The sequence below is a fragment of the Lissotriton helveticus genome, chromosome 6 (genome assembly GCF_964261635.1).
Source record: "Lissotriton helveticus chromosome 6, aLisHel1.1, whole genome shotgun sequence".
NCBI classification, from domain to species: domain Eukaryota; kingdom Metazoa; phylum Chordata; class Amphibia; order Caudata; family Salamandridae; genus Lissotriton; species Lissotriton helveticus.
In genome coordinates, this window is record NC_136067.1 from 1,962,390,572 (window position 1) to 1,962,407,501 (window position 16,930).

Here is a 16,930-nt window from a genome sequence, read left to right on the forward strand (position 1 = left end):
TCGCCAACATATCTCCAAGGCAAGTCTATATAATGTGAGGAAAACATGCTTTGGGGAATATCATCAATGCAGAACCTGAATATGGTAAAATCCAGCTCCACTTTAACCCGTTCAGCGCGGCGCGAATATTCGCGCTGTGCTGAACGTTCTAAGAAATGGGTGTGGTCATGACGGAACGGTTCCGTCATGAGCACAGCTCAACCGACGCTCATGACGGAACCGCTCCGTCATGAGCACCGAAGGGGTTAATGGCAATAAAATTCGTAACATACGGACTATGATGATTTTATGAAGTGCTGTTATATTCTCCTAGAACAATCTTTGTTTAAAACTTGTGAAATTCATTGTGTTATTATTTTTCAAACTCAGCGCTGGTAGGGATGTATAGCAAAGGGAGAAAGCAGTGGTGAGGAAAAGCTCATTTGAATTACGGATGGAGCCATCGGAAACCAGGTTCCGACAGAAACTGAAGATCCATCTATTTCCGAAAGACTAGTTTTCCTGACGGTCTCCTTTTTGCCTTGTTCCTCTTCTCCATGGTTTGCTCTTGATTTTTAATGTTGGAACGCATCCTAGCGCGGAGACGCACTGTCCTAGTGTATTCAGGCGCTTAATAAATGTTTTTATTATTATTATTTATTTGACAAAGACACAGGAGCACATCAGATTAGAACAGTTGGTTCCTCATCTAGTAAGAGGGTTTTTCATTGCAGATAATACATCATAATCAACAAACCATTGGACTGTTTGGATGGTACTATTTCAAATGTATTTCCAAACCTCAAAACATACTTCAGCTAGCCAAATCAAAAATTATGTGAGAACTCTGAAAGTGTGAATTTTTCCTCATTTGATTTAGCCAGAATTTTCCCTAGTCTTCCGTTATGGGCTTTATAATTGACAAAGTAATACCTTGGACAAAATGCCATGCTAGTAGATGTATGTTTCAGTGGCAATAAGACAAGGTCCAATAAATGTAGCTGTCAAGAATATGAAGTGATTGGAAAGAAGTAAGTACCTGTCCCATGAATGGAACAAGGTATCCCCTCGACTTACTGCCGTTTTGCAACGTGAAGCTACTCAAAATACCTCTATTAAAATACATAATACGGGGGGCTTTTCCGAGGTGTGTTGGGCAAGTGACATTCTCACCTTGTGTGTGCCTGGTCCCTGGGCTCCTCTGACCTCCCTCCCGCCGCCGATACACCACCTGAGCGGCCGCAGTGAGGAGGAGGTGAAACTACATGCCCCAGGCTCCCTAGCGGAAGCAGACGACACCGCCAATCACGTGCCCGGAGGCGCTTCAAAATCGAACTCAGCCCCCGCGTCGCGGGACGCGCGCCGGAGAAGCCCGGGACAAGGGCGGGGCCGTCTGCGGCCATCCTAGGCAGACCGAGGCAGGGCAGGGCCCCCCCCCTTACATGTCAGAACTTGGACCACCTATATCAACAAGGTACTGTGCTCATTCGACAAGTTGACTGTCCCCTGATATACAAGATAGTGCTGGGCCACCTTTGAGTTGTTGGATATTATCCCACTTACCAGGGAAATTTGTAGCTAGCAATGGGCAAAAGGAAGGTAATAGAGGGGGGGGAGCCCTTGTCATTACAACTAAAAAAAGGAAGAAGTCAAAAAAGTCGCTACATGCCGCGGCTAATTGTGTTATGTCAAGCATTGAATCTATAGTTGAAGATTGTGAGGACATTTTATTGACGGCCCCTACCTTAAGAAATGTGGATAACCCTGAACCCCTGATCGAAGGTTTACTGCAGATAAAGAGCAAGGTGATCCCAGCTATTTTCCCTAAGATATCAAAATCCAAGTGCGCAGTAGATGAAATGCATTCTAACCCTGCTAGCCCCATTTAGGTAAATGTTACAGAGGCACTAAGAGGGGTAAACATGAGTGTTAATGTCGAACTTCCGGCTACATCAATTGGGAATATAGACAGGTCTTCGCAGGTGATAGCATGTGAAATGGGTATCACTTGTACTAATCGCTTTTCAGTGTTGAAAGGGGAATCAAGGGAATTAAGTGAGGTCTCATCACAAGGGCCGGGGCGGGGGGGGCTGTGGAGGCTGTGAATAGTCCAGGTGAATGCTCCAGATGTTCGAATTTTAATAATTGAATCAAGATGAAAATGAAAAGCCTGGAAAGGGATATAGCTATTATTAAGAAAATCACGATGGATTTTACAAAACGGGAGGAACTACACATAGCAAACACTCCACACCCAGTGTTAGTGTCCAACCCGGTAAAAGCCCCTATCTCGCGATCAGCCCCACCAAACCAAACAGCAGGAGTGGCCCTATCTAAACCCAACATACGAACAGCCCCATTATGTGTCTCCAAAACTGTAGTAGAGTTACGACCCAAAATCCCAGCTCATAACCCCCTAGCTAAAATGCCCGCCAGGCAAAATATCTCCGGTTCATATGCCGAAGTAGCAAAACGGAGGGGGTCAATATCTCAATGTAGGGACCTGCAGGGGGATAATAAATATTATAGTGACATGGTTGAAACAACTAATTAGAGTAACAATCAGATAAATACACCATACAGATCCCCTTGTGGTATTGTCTACATGACTGGGGTCATCAAGCTTGGAGCTGCTAACACCTGTGAGAACAGTGAATCCATACGCAATAAAGCCATTCACTGGCTTCACCACGTGAGAAGGTGCAGATCAGTCATTAGGGACAGCAGTTGGAAGATTAGCTCCAGAAGTAGTTAACACAGAGAGGGTTACAAACACAAACATGATTAAATTGCTTACCTTGAACATAGCGTGGCTTCAAAAAAATATGTCAAATCCAGAATGGAACGAATTTATAGATATGTTCGACATCTGTATGTTCCAGGAAACATGGAGTATGTCTCCCCTGTATGAATGTGGATATTCCATCCACTTTATTCCGGCAATTAGTTCAGAGAGAGGTCGCCCATCGGGAGGACTGCACGTATGGTTCAGTGTGGCTTTGAATTGGGCACTTACCGCGCATACTTTACCATCGCAGGACACACTACATATCTCCATCAAGGGCTCCCATATTGGAAGCTCGATGGAGCTGTTTAATGTTTATGCTAGAAGTTCCCCAGGAGGTCAAACTTCACCTATTATAGCCTCACTCGAGGTGGCACTAGCAGGTATCCCCCCACTGTCTAGTGTTATTGTAGGGGGAGATTTTAACTGTACATATGAACCCCTAAGCGAAGAAGATCTCCTGGGATTTAACGAAGAGGATTCTAGACAGTCTATCCCGCCTCTAACCATAGCGACAATTAGAAAATGGACGCCAAGAGCGATCCAAATCAATGCCCTAACATTAGAATACAACCTACGTGCCCTGAATGGTAGGACAACCTCAGACCCAAACGGTACGATGACCTAAAACAGACTTAGTTGTCCATCCCGTATTGATTACATTCTGCTCGATACCGGTTCCTGGAGCAGACTAGTTGACATGGAAGTCAGACAGTCACAGGATAGCGATCATAATCCACTTTGCATGGAAATAAGATGGGGGAATGAGAGGGAAGCATTAAATGGCCCACTTATGATCACAAAAGAAGTAGTCCCATCTAATTGCAAACGCAGATTAAAGTGGAACAGGGTGATGTGCCAAGAAGATAGTTTGATCTGTATTAAAGAACTAGTAGAGGCAGAAACTAGGGTACTCCTATCCCATACTTCCGCCCAGTCAACCGAACAAAGTTTGAATTTTATAGACTCCTACAAGAATCTAATAGAGAAAATTGGTTCATTCTTCACTATAAGAGATACTAGTGGACCAAGGAAGAAGAACTCACCAAAAAGTGGCACCCCATGGTATACGACGGGATGTAGGGAAAAGAGAAGGGCTATAGCAAATGCCATTAGGAGAAAGGACGCTATAGCAGTTAGGACTGCTAGAAGGGAATATAACAATTGCATCATAAGTGTAAAGAAGGACTGGGAGGAAGAATATTGGCAACAACTTAAGATCGCTGCCAGTTCAAAGAACTCTACCCTGTTTTGGAACTTGATAAATAAACTTGACAGGAGAGGAGCAGAGCCCCTCCCTAACCATATAACTGAGCAGCAATGGCACTCCCATTTTTCAAATCTGTATTGTGGCGAAGATGAGTTAGGTCAATCATGGAGGGCACAAAATGATTTTATAAATGAGGAACTTACACCTGTTGAACCCTTTGTAGCTCGGGAAGTTTCTGATGCCATCAGGAGCATAACCCCCTCTAAAGCGGCAGGCCCGGATGGGTTACCGGGCGATTTATACATACATGACCGTAAGCTCTGGTCTGATTTTATTGCTCCTCTAATGAATATAATCCTTCATGGATACCCTGTCCCTGACTCGTGGAGGGGGGCTGAAGTTGTTACTATCCATAAGAAAGGTGATAGGGAGGACCCTGCCAACTACAGGCCGATTAGTTTAATCGATGCTGCTCAGAAAATAGTTGGCAGGGTCATTATAAATAGAGTAGGTATTTGGCTAGAGGAGGGGAATATACTGTCCCACTTCCAGGCGGGCTTCTGCCAGAATGTGGGCACAATGGACCAGGTTTTCAGGTTTTGGGCAATATACTGGAAATCAGTAACCATTATGAAGGGGAATTTATACCTGGCCTTCATAGACCTCAAGAGCACCTTTGACTTGGTGCCTCGTGATAAACTCTGGAGGGTGTTGCTGGATATGGGGTTCCCGCGTTACCTCCTGGAGTTTATAGTTAAACTTCACCAAGATAATTATGCTAGAATTAGATGGGGGAATCAGGGACATCTAACAGGGAGGGTGCCTGTGAATAGGGGGGTACGCCAGGGCTGTGTGATGGCCCGACATTGTTCTCCCTCTTTATCAATGGGGTGGTAGACCATTTGAGGGAGGACAATGCAGATGCCCCGGTCCTGGCGGGGAGAAAACACCTACCCTCCTCTTCGCAGATGACACCCTCTTGTTGTCCAAAACCCCCTCGGGGCTGCAGAAATTACTGGACCGATTCAGTCTGTTTTGCGATGAACGTGGGTTGACAATTAATACATCCAAAACCAAGCTAATGGTGCTGCCCCCTTTAAAAAAAGCAAAGAAAATTAATATCATCCTTAATGGGTCGCCTCTTGAGGTGGTGGAGGATTTTGACTACCTGGGAATCAGAATTAACAATAGAATGAAATGGGACTCCCATGTTGCCAAGATGCTGCTAAACTTCAAGAGAGTCTCGGGAGCCATTCTGAGGAGTCAGCGTATGTCAGTCAGCAGGCCTATAGCCCCGGTTCTAGCTGTATATGAAGGGAAGGCGCTGTCTTCCGCAGTCTATGGGTCGGAACTGTGGGGTTGCGAAAATGTAACCGATCTGGTCAGAGCCGAGAATAAGTTTATAAGGGACTTAGTTTCCCTTCCTATCTCAACCCCATTGAAGCCCCTTTTCCACGATATGGGCAAACGCTCGATTTTAGACATAGTCCGCCTTCGCCCTGTGCTGTTCTGGGTGCGCCTGAGAAGGACCCCAGAACTAGCAAATTACGCCCTGGTGATGGACGAATTGATAGCCTTGAATAGTGCGAATAAGATCCAGTGGCTAAACAAATTGAGGCAAATGGTTATGAAGCTGGGATTGGCTGAATCCTGGACCTCACAGTCCCCTCCTCCAAAACAAGTTGTTAAGAAAATCTACTGGGAGTGGGTACATACCGAGGAACAGAAGAGCACAAAATGGGGAGCCCTAAACACACAATTTTTGGAGCATAAGCCCACTAGGAGGTTTGAACCATTATTAGATTTCATCCAAATACCAAAAGATAGATCAATTTTTAGGTTTCGAAACCTGGCGAGGGGCGAAGCCCCTCCCAGATCGAAATCTTTTGTTTTCAATAGTGAGGTTAGGACAGCCTCTGTTTCCAATTGGCTAGCTCCATAAATGGAGGCTAGCCATTGGGAGACAGAGGCTGTCAATCGCGCTTTCTCCAGAAAACGCGATTCGGGGGCGTTTCTGGTGCTTTTTTTAAGCCCCGCCCCTTTGTCCCGGGCCGCGCTGCGATTGGCTGCCGGCCCGGGACACCCCCGTGACGTCATTCCCGGGCCGCGCTGTGATTGGCTGGCCGGCCCGGGACCTGACTTGTTTCCCATATGGCAGCAGACACCGTTAAGCCTACCCAAATCAAAGTATGTGATATTATCATACGTACTATAGATCTTTCTACTTTACGCGGATTTGCACTAATTGAGCATTAAAAAAAAATCCAAGTCTTGCCAACCGCCGCCTTAAGAATATCCACGTGGCGTGACCGAGACAAATATCCACGTGACCGCGACATACTTAGCAGCAGCTCCTGGCTGCCTGAAAAGCGAGCATGATTACAGTAAATGTCAGACATGTGACGAGTTGCTTCATAACATCTCTGCATTACAATGGCTCCGGGATGAGGAGAATAAATTGCACCAGCAGTCTCCTTTCCCTGGAGGCTCTGCAGTGCCATGTGCCGGGCTGCGCTGGGAGATCAACAGCAAATGACACATGTGCCATTATTTTGCTGGGCCGCTCCGGCACGGAGTCGTTTGACTGGCCTCGGCGCTGCTGCGTCTGCGGCCTGTGTCAGCGCTTCTGCGCCATCGATCACGGAGGCTTCCAGTCAGCTGCGCCAGCTGCACGCAAAATGTCGAAGGCTTTAGAAGAGGTCGCGGCAAAGAGTTTATGAATCTGTGAAGTTAAGAAACATTTGTCGTGGGTTTTATTTCCCAGCCCCTGTCAATCAGGAGTATCTTAAAATCACGTCATAAAATCTCTTCCTTCTGCACCAGACACATGTAGGAGCCGAGGAGCGGGAAAAGAGGCGCTGGAATTCTATTAAAGCAGCGCCCCTCCCCAACCCCCCCCCCCCGTCATTGTTGCCAACCTTTGACCTCTCTGAACCCACCACAATGTGCATCATGAAGCAGTGTTAAAGGCTCAGCGCCCTCCCCTGTTCATCTGGGGGGGGGGGGGAGGATCTCCCAGACACGTGACCCCACCCAGAATGGGTTTGGGGTGTCCTACCTCGCACCCTTGCAAACAAGCATCAAAGTAAACTCAAGTCGGTGGAAGGCAACCGAGGTCTCGGTGCCACTGCACCAGTCGCACCGCTGATAACTGGGCCCCTGGGATAAAGCAGCGCGGACCCTGCATTTGATGAGGAGTTCAAACCTCCAGCCTATTTCCAAATCTGGCATAAGGAGAGCCGAGCAGGGATGAGCAGAGCCCTGGCATAGTAAGACACCTTACATAAGTCATTCTTCAGCCCCTCGGTGCCCCCCGCCTTGGTGCCCGCAGACCCTCCGCAGCTGGTGACGGAGCCCTGGCACCCCAATGAAGCAACAACGAAGAAATATCTGAGTCTGGTCTCGGGGGGAGGCCGGGCTTCAGGGAGCTCGAGGCCTCAAGGCACACTCGGACAGTGCAGAGGGGGGATGGGGAGGGTGAGGGGCACAGAGAGTCCCTGGAAGTAGTGGAGGGTGAGGGGGTCCGTCTTACCGTCCCCGGGGGTGCTGCTGATGGAATAAGCTCTCTCTGATGCGCTCCGAGCTGCCGCCTCCTCTTCCAGGCGCTGTGACCTCAGTGCTTTCACGTGTTGCCTCTAGAACCCCCCCTCCCTCCCCCGCATCCACCTGTCCCTCCTCCCTCCAGGGGGGCCCCGTATCAGGCTCTCACCCGTCCTCGCCTGATGGAGGGGCTCCCCCCTCCTCTCTGCCTTTACTGCTTCCAGTGGAGGATCCGACACTGGGGGGGGGGGGTGTTATGGATGGGGGGTGGGGGGGCGAAGGGCGGTTCTGCCTCAGCGCCAGGTGTCCTCACTTTGTCTCTTCCCGGACATGCCCCCTTTTGATACCCAGCATCTTTTGTGGGTGTTTCAAGGCCCCGACGGGCGAGGCTGGGAGCACCAACCCGTCCGTCCAGTTAATTTTCTTCCTTTTTATTACATTGTTTTTAGTTTTAGTTTTACAGCGCCAACATGTCCCGAGGGCCCAAGAGCGCTTTACAAGATACCCGTGCAGAGCATTGACAGAGCTTGGAGTGAGCTGCTGCAGGGCGAGCTGCTGCAGGGCGAGCTGCGGGGTGAGCTGCAGGGTGAGCTGCAGGGTGAGCTCTCACCCGTCCTCGCCTGATGGAGGGGCTACCCCCTCCCCCCTCCTCTCTGCCTTTACTGCTTCCAGTGGAGGATCCGACACGGGGGGGGCGTGTTATGGATGGGGGGGTGGGGGGGGCGAAGGGTGGTTCTGCCTCAGCTCCAGGTGTCCTCACTTTGTCTCTTCCCGGACACGCCCCCTTTTGATTCCCAGCATCTTTTGTGGGTGTTTCAAGGCCCCGACGGGCGAGGCTGGGAGCACCAACCCGTCCGTCCAGTTAATTTTATTCCTAGCCCATGGCTAAGACCTGGAAACGTCACTTCCTGAAGCTGCTTAGAAAAGCAGACCAGAGCTAAAATAAACTCACCCATTGCATTTTCTCAGTCAGGCAAACTAGGAGTAGAGGGCACTTTTCAATGCATCCTCAGTAATGCCTAGGTCCAAATATAACCCATTTCAGAACAGAACAGAACGAGCTATTGCTGCTCTATGTAGGCAATGCTATCGGTTACAGGATGACCTTGAACGTCATGCACGATTTTACTTTGACTAAGAAATACAGTGAGAGCTCAGTATTGCACAGCCAGCTAAAACACAACTGCGACTCCTCGATCAGCGGTCAGGGATCTTGACCGTCAGTCAGTTGTTTACTATACTTCGGCTGCTATTCGGTCATGTGCAGAGACGATTGGCTGGTCAGCTGCAGCCTCATTTGGAAATGTATGCTTCAGCCAGGGAACATTCCTGAATACTCTCCACACGTTTTATAAAGTATCATTCCACGTGGCTTTTTAAGTTATATGTATGACATCTGCAGTCGAGATTTTGTGGATATGTGAGCCTAATGAAATGCGTACTGCATCAGCCCGCTTTTTAGGCCTTGTCTACAGACATCTCTCTCTAGCTTTTGCATCACTCATGTAATTAAAGTTTACACACACGCGCGTTTGGCATTGTAAATGACAATGCCATTTATTTATCTGCTTTCAAAACCAACACATAAATACAAAATTTGTCATTTACAATGCCAATAGCTCAAACTTTTACAAAGGCGAAACCGTTGCATTGTAAATGCTTGTTTTTTAAATGAGATATGGGACACTACCCCTTAATAAATTTATTAAGGGATGGAAAGGAACGCGGGTCTCAAATGGCACCTGTCCAAGCTGTCCATGTGAGACCGAATCCCTGCCACATTTTCTGTTTGGTTGCAAAGCATACAAGAGGGCGAGATCGAGATGGTTGAAACCAGTATGCAGGGAGTTGGGGGTTAGAGATTTCAGGGTCGCCCTCCGCATCCTCTTAACCGATACAACATCCTTGTTTGTTGTATGTGGAGTTGCAAAGTACCTATCAAGTGCCTGGCTTACTCGCACCAGATTGCTAAATACCAATAAAGTATAGATCCTGCATGTAAAGAAAGCCCATATGTATATTACTGTTGTTGCACTTTAGTACCGCTATCAGAGTTGTTTTTAAATTGTAAATAGTATTTTTTATTGTCTTTTATTTTATGAATTGGACATTTTTATCATATTCATTTATCATTGTGGAGTGGTGTGGCTCACTGGTTAGAGGCGGCAGACCCGGAAGCAGGAGTCGGCCCGGGACCAGGGTTCGATTCCCGACGCGGCAGGGTCGTGGACCAGGGTCAGCGGACTCGATAATTCTCGCTTCGGTGCCTACTCTAACCAGGGGTCCCACTCGGCAACTCTGGGCATTATCTTGCCTAATCTCCACAACGGCCCCGTCAACGCCGGGGATGCCTGGCCTCACCTTGGGGATTACCAGCAGGGACCATCCCACAGGGAAAGCCAGGACGGGTTCCCCAGCGGTATACAGCGCCAGGACGCCGACTGGCAATAGTGCGCTTTACAAGTATACACATTACATTATATGCCATTTTTTATTAACTTGAATGTATGTACTTTTATGATATGATTATATCGAATTAAGTATTACAACAACGAAATACAAATGAATTTGCACACCCAATTCAGTCCTAGTCTGCATGCCTAGAACTGCCAGGACAAGATACATTGTTCCCTAACAACAAGTCGGCATACATAGAGTGTATCATTGAATAAGACATGGCAGATCCATCTGCTGTGTGCACGCCTGATTGGCAAGTCGTGGCAGGAGTGGATGCCAAGGCCAGTGCCGGAGAGTCGTGTAGCTTTCTATCATGCATTTAATTACGACTCGAAATAACATGCTTTATTCAGCACTTTAATGGAAAATGTGATTTTATGCAGACAATCAGGTTTGACACTCCATAGGTTGATAGTTCACTTTATTTAATGTCAATCCATTGTTTATATTAGGGTACATAATAGTAAAAGGTTTGTCACCATATGTTCAATCATTAACAATTAAATGCCCCAACTAAACTGAATGTGTGCAGGCTCCTAGCATGTTTCACATAGTTCTTGGAAAGTGGAGAAAATATATTTATATTTTAGAAAACAGAGAAATGAAAGCTTTCCTGGGCTCTTAACGTGTAACTAAACAACACCATTACTAGTAGTGCATTTTTTTGACTGGGTATGGATATGCACACGGTGCAACCACTGCAAAGATAGGAGCTGTGGCTCTAGGCAGAGCACAATCCAGCCCACACCCAACCCTTGCGGTACCATAAGGGAGCATACAACTCCCCGCCCCCAAATCAGGACCAAGCCCTGCTCAGCCTCCAGACCATCATACCGCCGCCCCCCCACCATCTCCAAGTGACAAGGTCAGGGGCAAATATGCATCTGGCAACTCCAAGTAGAGCACCCACCCACCCCAACACCTGCAGATGGAGCCAACTTCACTACCCTCAAGCAGACCAGAGCATCTACTGCTTGCTTTGAGCAGGTGGTAAATATCACTGAAATAACAGAAAAGAACCCAGAATTCCCAGTCTGCCTGGCTAATCCCCATTCAAGGGACAGATTTCTTTATTGTCCAATTTCAGTGAGGGAATAATGGCTGGATTTGGGATTCTGGACCCCTGGTACCCTGCAGCAAAATTCAGCAAGCTCATAACGAGGGCCAAATGGAGGGACACAGCACAGGCAATATGAGAAGTATTTTGATTAAGTTATAAATATATAAAATGAATTTGTTTCTTTGTTTTCCCTCCTCTAACCTGCTACCTCTGCTGCTTACTCCAAAGCAACTCAACCTCTTAAACCTTCTCCTTTCTCTACCGGTGTCCGTGGCCTCATCCCTTTGACATTAATACATATTGCTTGGCGTCCCACCTGCAACGTGTCCGTCCTCACTCTTCGTGCCCCATCTGCTAACCTGCAACCCAAGTCCTGCTCCTTTTCATTACTTCCCTGGTGTTTGTGGAGACCTGAAGCAAATGGTGTGATTTAGTTGCATGCACTCTGACCTGCCAGGGTGCAATCAATGGGTCAAACATTAGCTACCCACGTCCTATACCCTCTTTCGTACAAGTTAGTTTGATCTTTTCACTCTGCCTAAGTGCTCTGAGGAGAAAAATGCAACAGACATATGTCTGTATGTGAAATATATATAATATGAAACCAGGCTAAAGCAGTGGAGTGCTGTGCAGGGTCAAAGGCAAGCAGACCATCAATAGGCGAGTCTAAAAATATATATAAGATATTCCTTCCTATAGCATAACATAGACAGAGATGTCCAATGTCCAAAATGTGTGTCCTGCATACAAACAGCAGTCCACTCCCATAGCCTATTTCCGGCAAGTGTGTTCGATCTTTTCAGGATTTATAGGTATCCTCTAGAAAAATACATCAAATGAATGTACGAGTATGGTACGTGAGTGCTGTACACACTCAAAGGTAAGCATACAGTCAATAGGTAGCTGGGACAACAATTGATTTGCACATATTTTTTTAATAACTCGGCTTAATCCTTTGAAAGTTGTAGATTATTAACAACTGGTTCATATATGAAAGCATCAGCAATAATATTACAAACATATACAGTCAATACTCTTATGGCATCCACTGGAGTTCTTAGTGTTACTCCAGTACTCCAGTATTGCTGGTACTGAGGGTGTTGATGAAAAAACCTGCAGTTACTAGAAGTACCCAGCAGAAAGGCACAAAGTTATAACACCGCACACATCCCCAAAAGGAGAGCAAGCTTTTATAAGTAGCTGTACTGAGGAACACTCTGGTAGAATGTGCTTGTTATGTTGGAAATGGGTAGCCAAGGTTATGGAGTTAATTGGTTGTGTTTCCTTATTTCTGCAATCTATATTCTGGAGGATACGTCTAGTGCGGCATTTAAATATATGTATGGGTTTAGGATGGAAACTATGAAGTCTTGTAGCTTTCTTGTAAGAATGCACTGATGTACATTAGGAATTAAAGTTTTATGGAAAACGGATCTTTAAAAAGCATTCAACAAAAATTAATTTGTGAAGGAGGCTAGGATATCAGTCTTGCGTAGGTGTGCTTTTCTCCCTCTTTCTCAAGGAGGAGAGGGATAAGGGCCTTGAGACTGCCTGGTGAACTATCACTACTAGATTGCATAAGACCAAAGGAAACTACTTCTCCTGGTCCTTCTTCTAGAGGAGTCACTATTCAGGCAGATAGGAATAATATCATAAACAAAGGTTTCTTCCTCAGCACTGTTGTTTTGGATCATGGATCAGGCAATCTGGTGTATTTCATCTTTGGAGGGCTGCAATTAGAAACTCACATTACTTTCTGCCAGTGTAATCTGGCCGCAGGATCTTTGGGGCACATGCATCATGGAAAATTGCATTCGCAAAAGGTGCGAATTCGCAAAATTCGTCCATTTGCAAATGCAATTTCATCATTTGGGATGCATCATCATTTTTTTACTTTTCGCAATTTAAGAATTCGCAAAATTGCGATTTCTTAAACTGCGATTGCATTTAAGGAATCTCAAATTGAGATTCCTTAAATGCAATGCATCAAATTAAAAAAATTAGTGATTTCGCTAATAAGGGGAGCAAATTACCATGAAGTTGACCTTCATGGTAATTTGCTATAACTTTGAAAAATGCACTAAAGTGCATTTTTCAAAGTTCCATTTTACACACACACATGCCCTTGGGGCATGTGTGTGTGAAAGATGTACTTATAGGCAGATTTCAGGGGTGCAACAGGGTGTCCTTTTGACACCCTGGCACCCTTGAAATTGCATTCTCAATTTGCGATTCTCTAATTGAGAATCGCAAATTGAGAATGTCTTCCCATTCATTCCTATGGGCCTCTAGGCCCATAGGAATGAATGGGGAGGTATTCCTTAATTGCGATTCGCAATTTGCGAGTCGCAATTAAGGAATTTTAAGAAATCGCTATTTTTTTAGTGATTTCTTCATGCATAGCCTTTTGCAATTCCTTATTAGCGAATCCTTATTTTTCGCTAATAAGGAATCGCAAATGGCATTGTTGATGCATCTGGGCCCATGTTGCTTCTCCTTCAAATTGAGGGGTGGTCAGTTCATGACAAACAAGTCTGTAATCGCCAAAGTTCAAATTGAACCAAAGGTCTTGGTTCCAGCTCTGATAAGCTACAGCGTCTCACGGCCTCTTCTCCTTTCCAACTCTTCTCCTAAACGGTGTTTGCCAGAAATTAATTTCAAACTGTTAATTCCAATACAGTTTATACTGTGTTCACACTTAGAGGCTAGTTGTCGAGATGAGTGCTAGACGTTTCCCAGCCTGAGATGGGGACTTGAGCTTTACATTTGCTTAGGCATACAAACTATTGTGATCTATGCCACTGTACACAGGAGCAGCTCCTAATTCTGGTCCCACCATGGAGTTGCCTACAAGACATACTTTGGCAACACGGATGGAAAGACGAAGGACAGTCTAAGTGCAAGTGGGATCCATGACTGAAGCGGACTTTCAAAAAGTGGGAAACAGAAAGCAGAGATTGTGGAAAATACCAAATGACTCAGAGGCTGCAAAGTGGTGGAGTTAAAGAAAAAAGCAGAAGGGATCAGGTGAGTGAAGGGCTAAAAATGAGAAAAGATTATGATGAAACCAGAGGGAGTAGTTGTCTGTAATGGATTTAAGAAGAACATGGTGGGACAATGTTTGCTAGCGATGTTATTTCAAAATTCCATTCAACATTTCAATGGAAAGACAACAATGAATACCAACTGCATCATGAAGGCATCACCTCTAAAAATTGCATATTTTCACTGCTAATGTAATTACCGTGTTACAGAATAAGCGGGCACCTCACCAATAAATGATAGATGTGTTGAGGGATCAAAGGATAAATAGAATTCATGATAGTTAGCAGTCCCCTTGCTCAAGGACGGCACCATCACAGGAGCTGAGAACATCTGCTAGAGTCACGTGTGTTGTGTACAGTGACGGCTCGTCGAGGGAGTGCTGTGGGCCGGTGAGGCGGGGCGGGAGAGGGGCAGGGATGGGGGTAGTAAACTCTGGAATGCGGCCCAACGGAGTTGTGCATATAACTAAATAAATAACACAAATTACATTGCGCGAGCTGCAACGCCAAATCGGCAATGCAGCGTGATGTGATGAGATGAAGTGGATAATACATTTATCACAGTGGCTGGCAAGCATATCTTCTATCACAACAGTAATTGTGCATCAACCAGTCAGTTCAGGATGAAGTAACAGATAGGAGCGGATCGGCTGCCAGATGTTTTTGGGTCTGGAGGCGAGAGGTATCAGTGTTGCATACACATCACTAGTAGTTTCACAGTACAGTAGATCTTTCATCCAGGCTTTCACTGTTGGTGGCGAAGAACCACCCCAGTGCAAGGAAACTTGCCTCTTGGCCAGCAGTAGGGCAACTGCAGTAAAGCGTTGACTCTCAGTCGTATCCCAGCAGCGCAAGTAAGGGAGAGGGGGCCATCTCAGCTTCGATCATTAATGCAAGATGTCTGAAAACCACTTTCCAGTACGCCAAGACAAGGGGGCAATGCCACGCCAGATGGATAAAGTCGGCATGGTCAGCGTACATCGCAGGCAGCCCTGGGGTCTGGTGGGGTCCATCCTTGCGAGGAGTTTGGGAGTAACGTAGGCTCTGTCTAAGTATTTGAAATGGAGTAGCGTATGTTTATAATTGCTGGATATATAGCGAGTCTGTTCGCAGCAGTATGCCTGCGTCTTGTCCGGTAAGGGGTGGCCCTGATCCATTACCCACCCCGCCCACGCCCCTCCCCCCACTTCTGGTCGGACTGTCTGAGTCAGATGGTATAAGCGGTAAACCAGATGTGTACCATCAGGTGACATAGTTACAGTGGATAAGGGAGAAAATCCTTGTGGTTCTGCCGTTGAGGGCTGTATCGCGGTGACCATTGAGGTTCGTGTCCTATGTAAAGGAAACCTGTCTAATAAGGACACATCATGCACGGCGACAGAGCACAACTTGGCGTCACGAAATAAGTCCCCCTTAGTACGTAGTCCACATCGAGAGAGCGTGTGCTTGGTCAGTGCTTAACTGTATGTTGATAACATTTAATACTGTAAGAAGAATACATCACATTTCATTTTCTTATATGGTAAATGTATTTTTCACATATTTGGATGGACAGCAATGCATACAATGTTTTGAACAAATGAAGAATCAATTCCTACCGATTTGTGGCTTTTGGCTGATATGCTCTTAATCCTGTCTGGATCCCAAATAACCACATCTGCATCAGAGCCAACTGCAATCCGCCCCTTCCTTGGGTACATGTTAAAGATTTTGGCTGCGTTGCTGCTGGTGACAGCAACAAACTGGTTCTCATCCATTTTACCTGTGGCCTAAAGCAAAACACAGATATGTTTCATTAACTTATTTTTGTTTTTAAATGTTAGCAAATCTTCTTTTGACAAAGACATCACAGGGTTCTCTGAGAATGAAACATGCAAGCAGTGCATCCTGATTCCATAAAAGTACACTGTATAATATTTTAAAAAGCTATGCCTACCCTGAGCACTGAGTTAGCCACAGACTAGACAAAGACAACAAAGAGCCAATCAAATCTCAAACTCTTGCAATTTTATGGTGATTAATAAAAAAGGAAAATTAAATAACCAATATAGTGTAGAATATAGAGATATTCCTCTAGCAACACATGTCACTCAGCCCAGAGTTTTCACCCGATGGCTATAAGAGAACAGGGCAGGTGTATGATGTGTAAATGAGAATGGTTAAGGGTATCTTTTCTGCCAGTTTAAAACAGCTTTCAAATCAAATGTAAAATAAAGGAGTGTAGTGAAGATGAATTAGTTTGTTTTCTATAAGGCTATCCTTTTTTGTGCAGGGCAATTAGTTTCAAACTTCCATTAAAAAAAATATTTATGCTTTTAGGTAAAACAGAATACACAAAATAAACAGATAACCCAAAAAAGGTTTACAGAGCATGACACCTTCCAAAGTGACATTGTGGCAGTGAGCATTTAAGGAGGACGAATCTTCCAACATTCGAAGACCCTTCCTCCAGCCAGGATCATCATTCGAGTGCCCAAGCGAAGAGCTGGTGAGAGCAACCCCATTAGTCCAGTAGCGCATCATCTTCTTAGGCCCCAGGCCCCACTTTAGGGCAACCCTTCCTCTATACTTCACCATGTGTCTCACATTTTAGCAAACATCCTAGGGCAGCCACGAGCCACGTATATCAGCTCCTCAGCTCTCATGCACCAATCCATATTGAATTCATATAATTCTAGAGTTGGTATGGATGTACCGCCACAATGCATAACAATATCCTGCCTTGGAATCATTATTGCGACAATACCAAAAAGGAATGCATATTTATTAAGCATTTGGTCTCATCACATAATTAGGGCCACCAATTGATGGGTAAGTACCATGTCTTCCCCCGATAACTGAGGATAGCTTTTGCT

At 45.8% G+C, this 16,930-nt stretch overlaps 1 protein-coding gene across 1 annotated transcript in view; it reads right to left on the reverse strand.

Moving 5' to 3' along the window:
* Nucleotides 1-16,930, reverse strand: part of LOC144761988 (dihydropyrimidinase-related protein 1-like) — a 242,652-nt gene that overhangs the window by 31,640 nt on the left and 194,082 nt on the right. Inside the window, exon 11 of the mRNA XM_078647154.1 lies at nucleotides 15,674-15,844. Coding sequence (XP_078503280.1) covers nucleotides 15,674-15,844 — 171 coding nt within the window. The remainder of the gene's footprint in view (nucleotides 1-15,673; nucleotides 15,845-16,930) is intronic.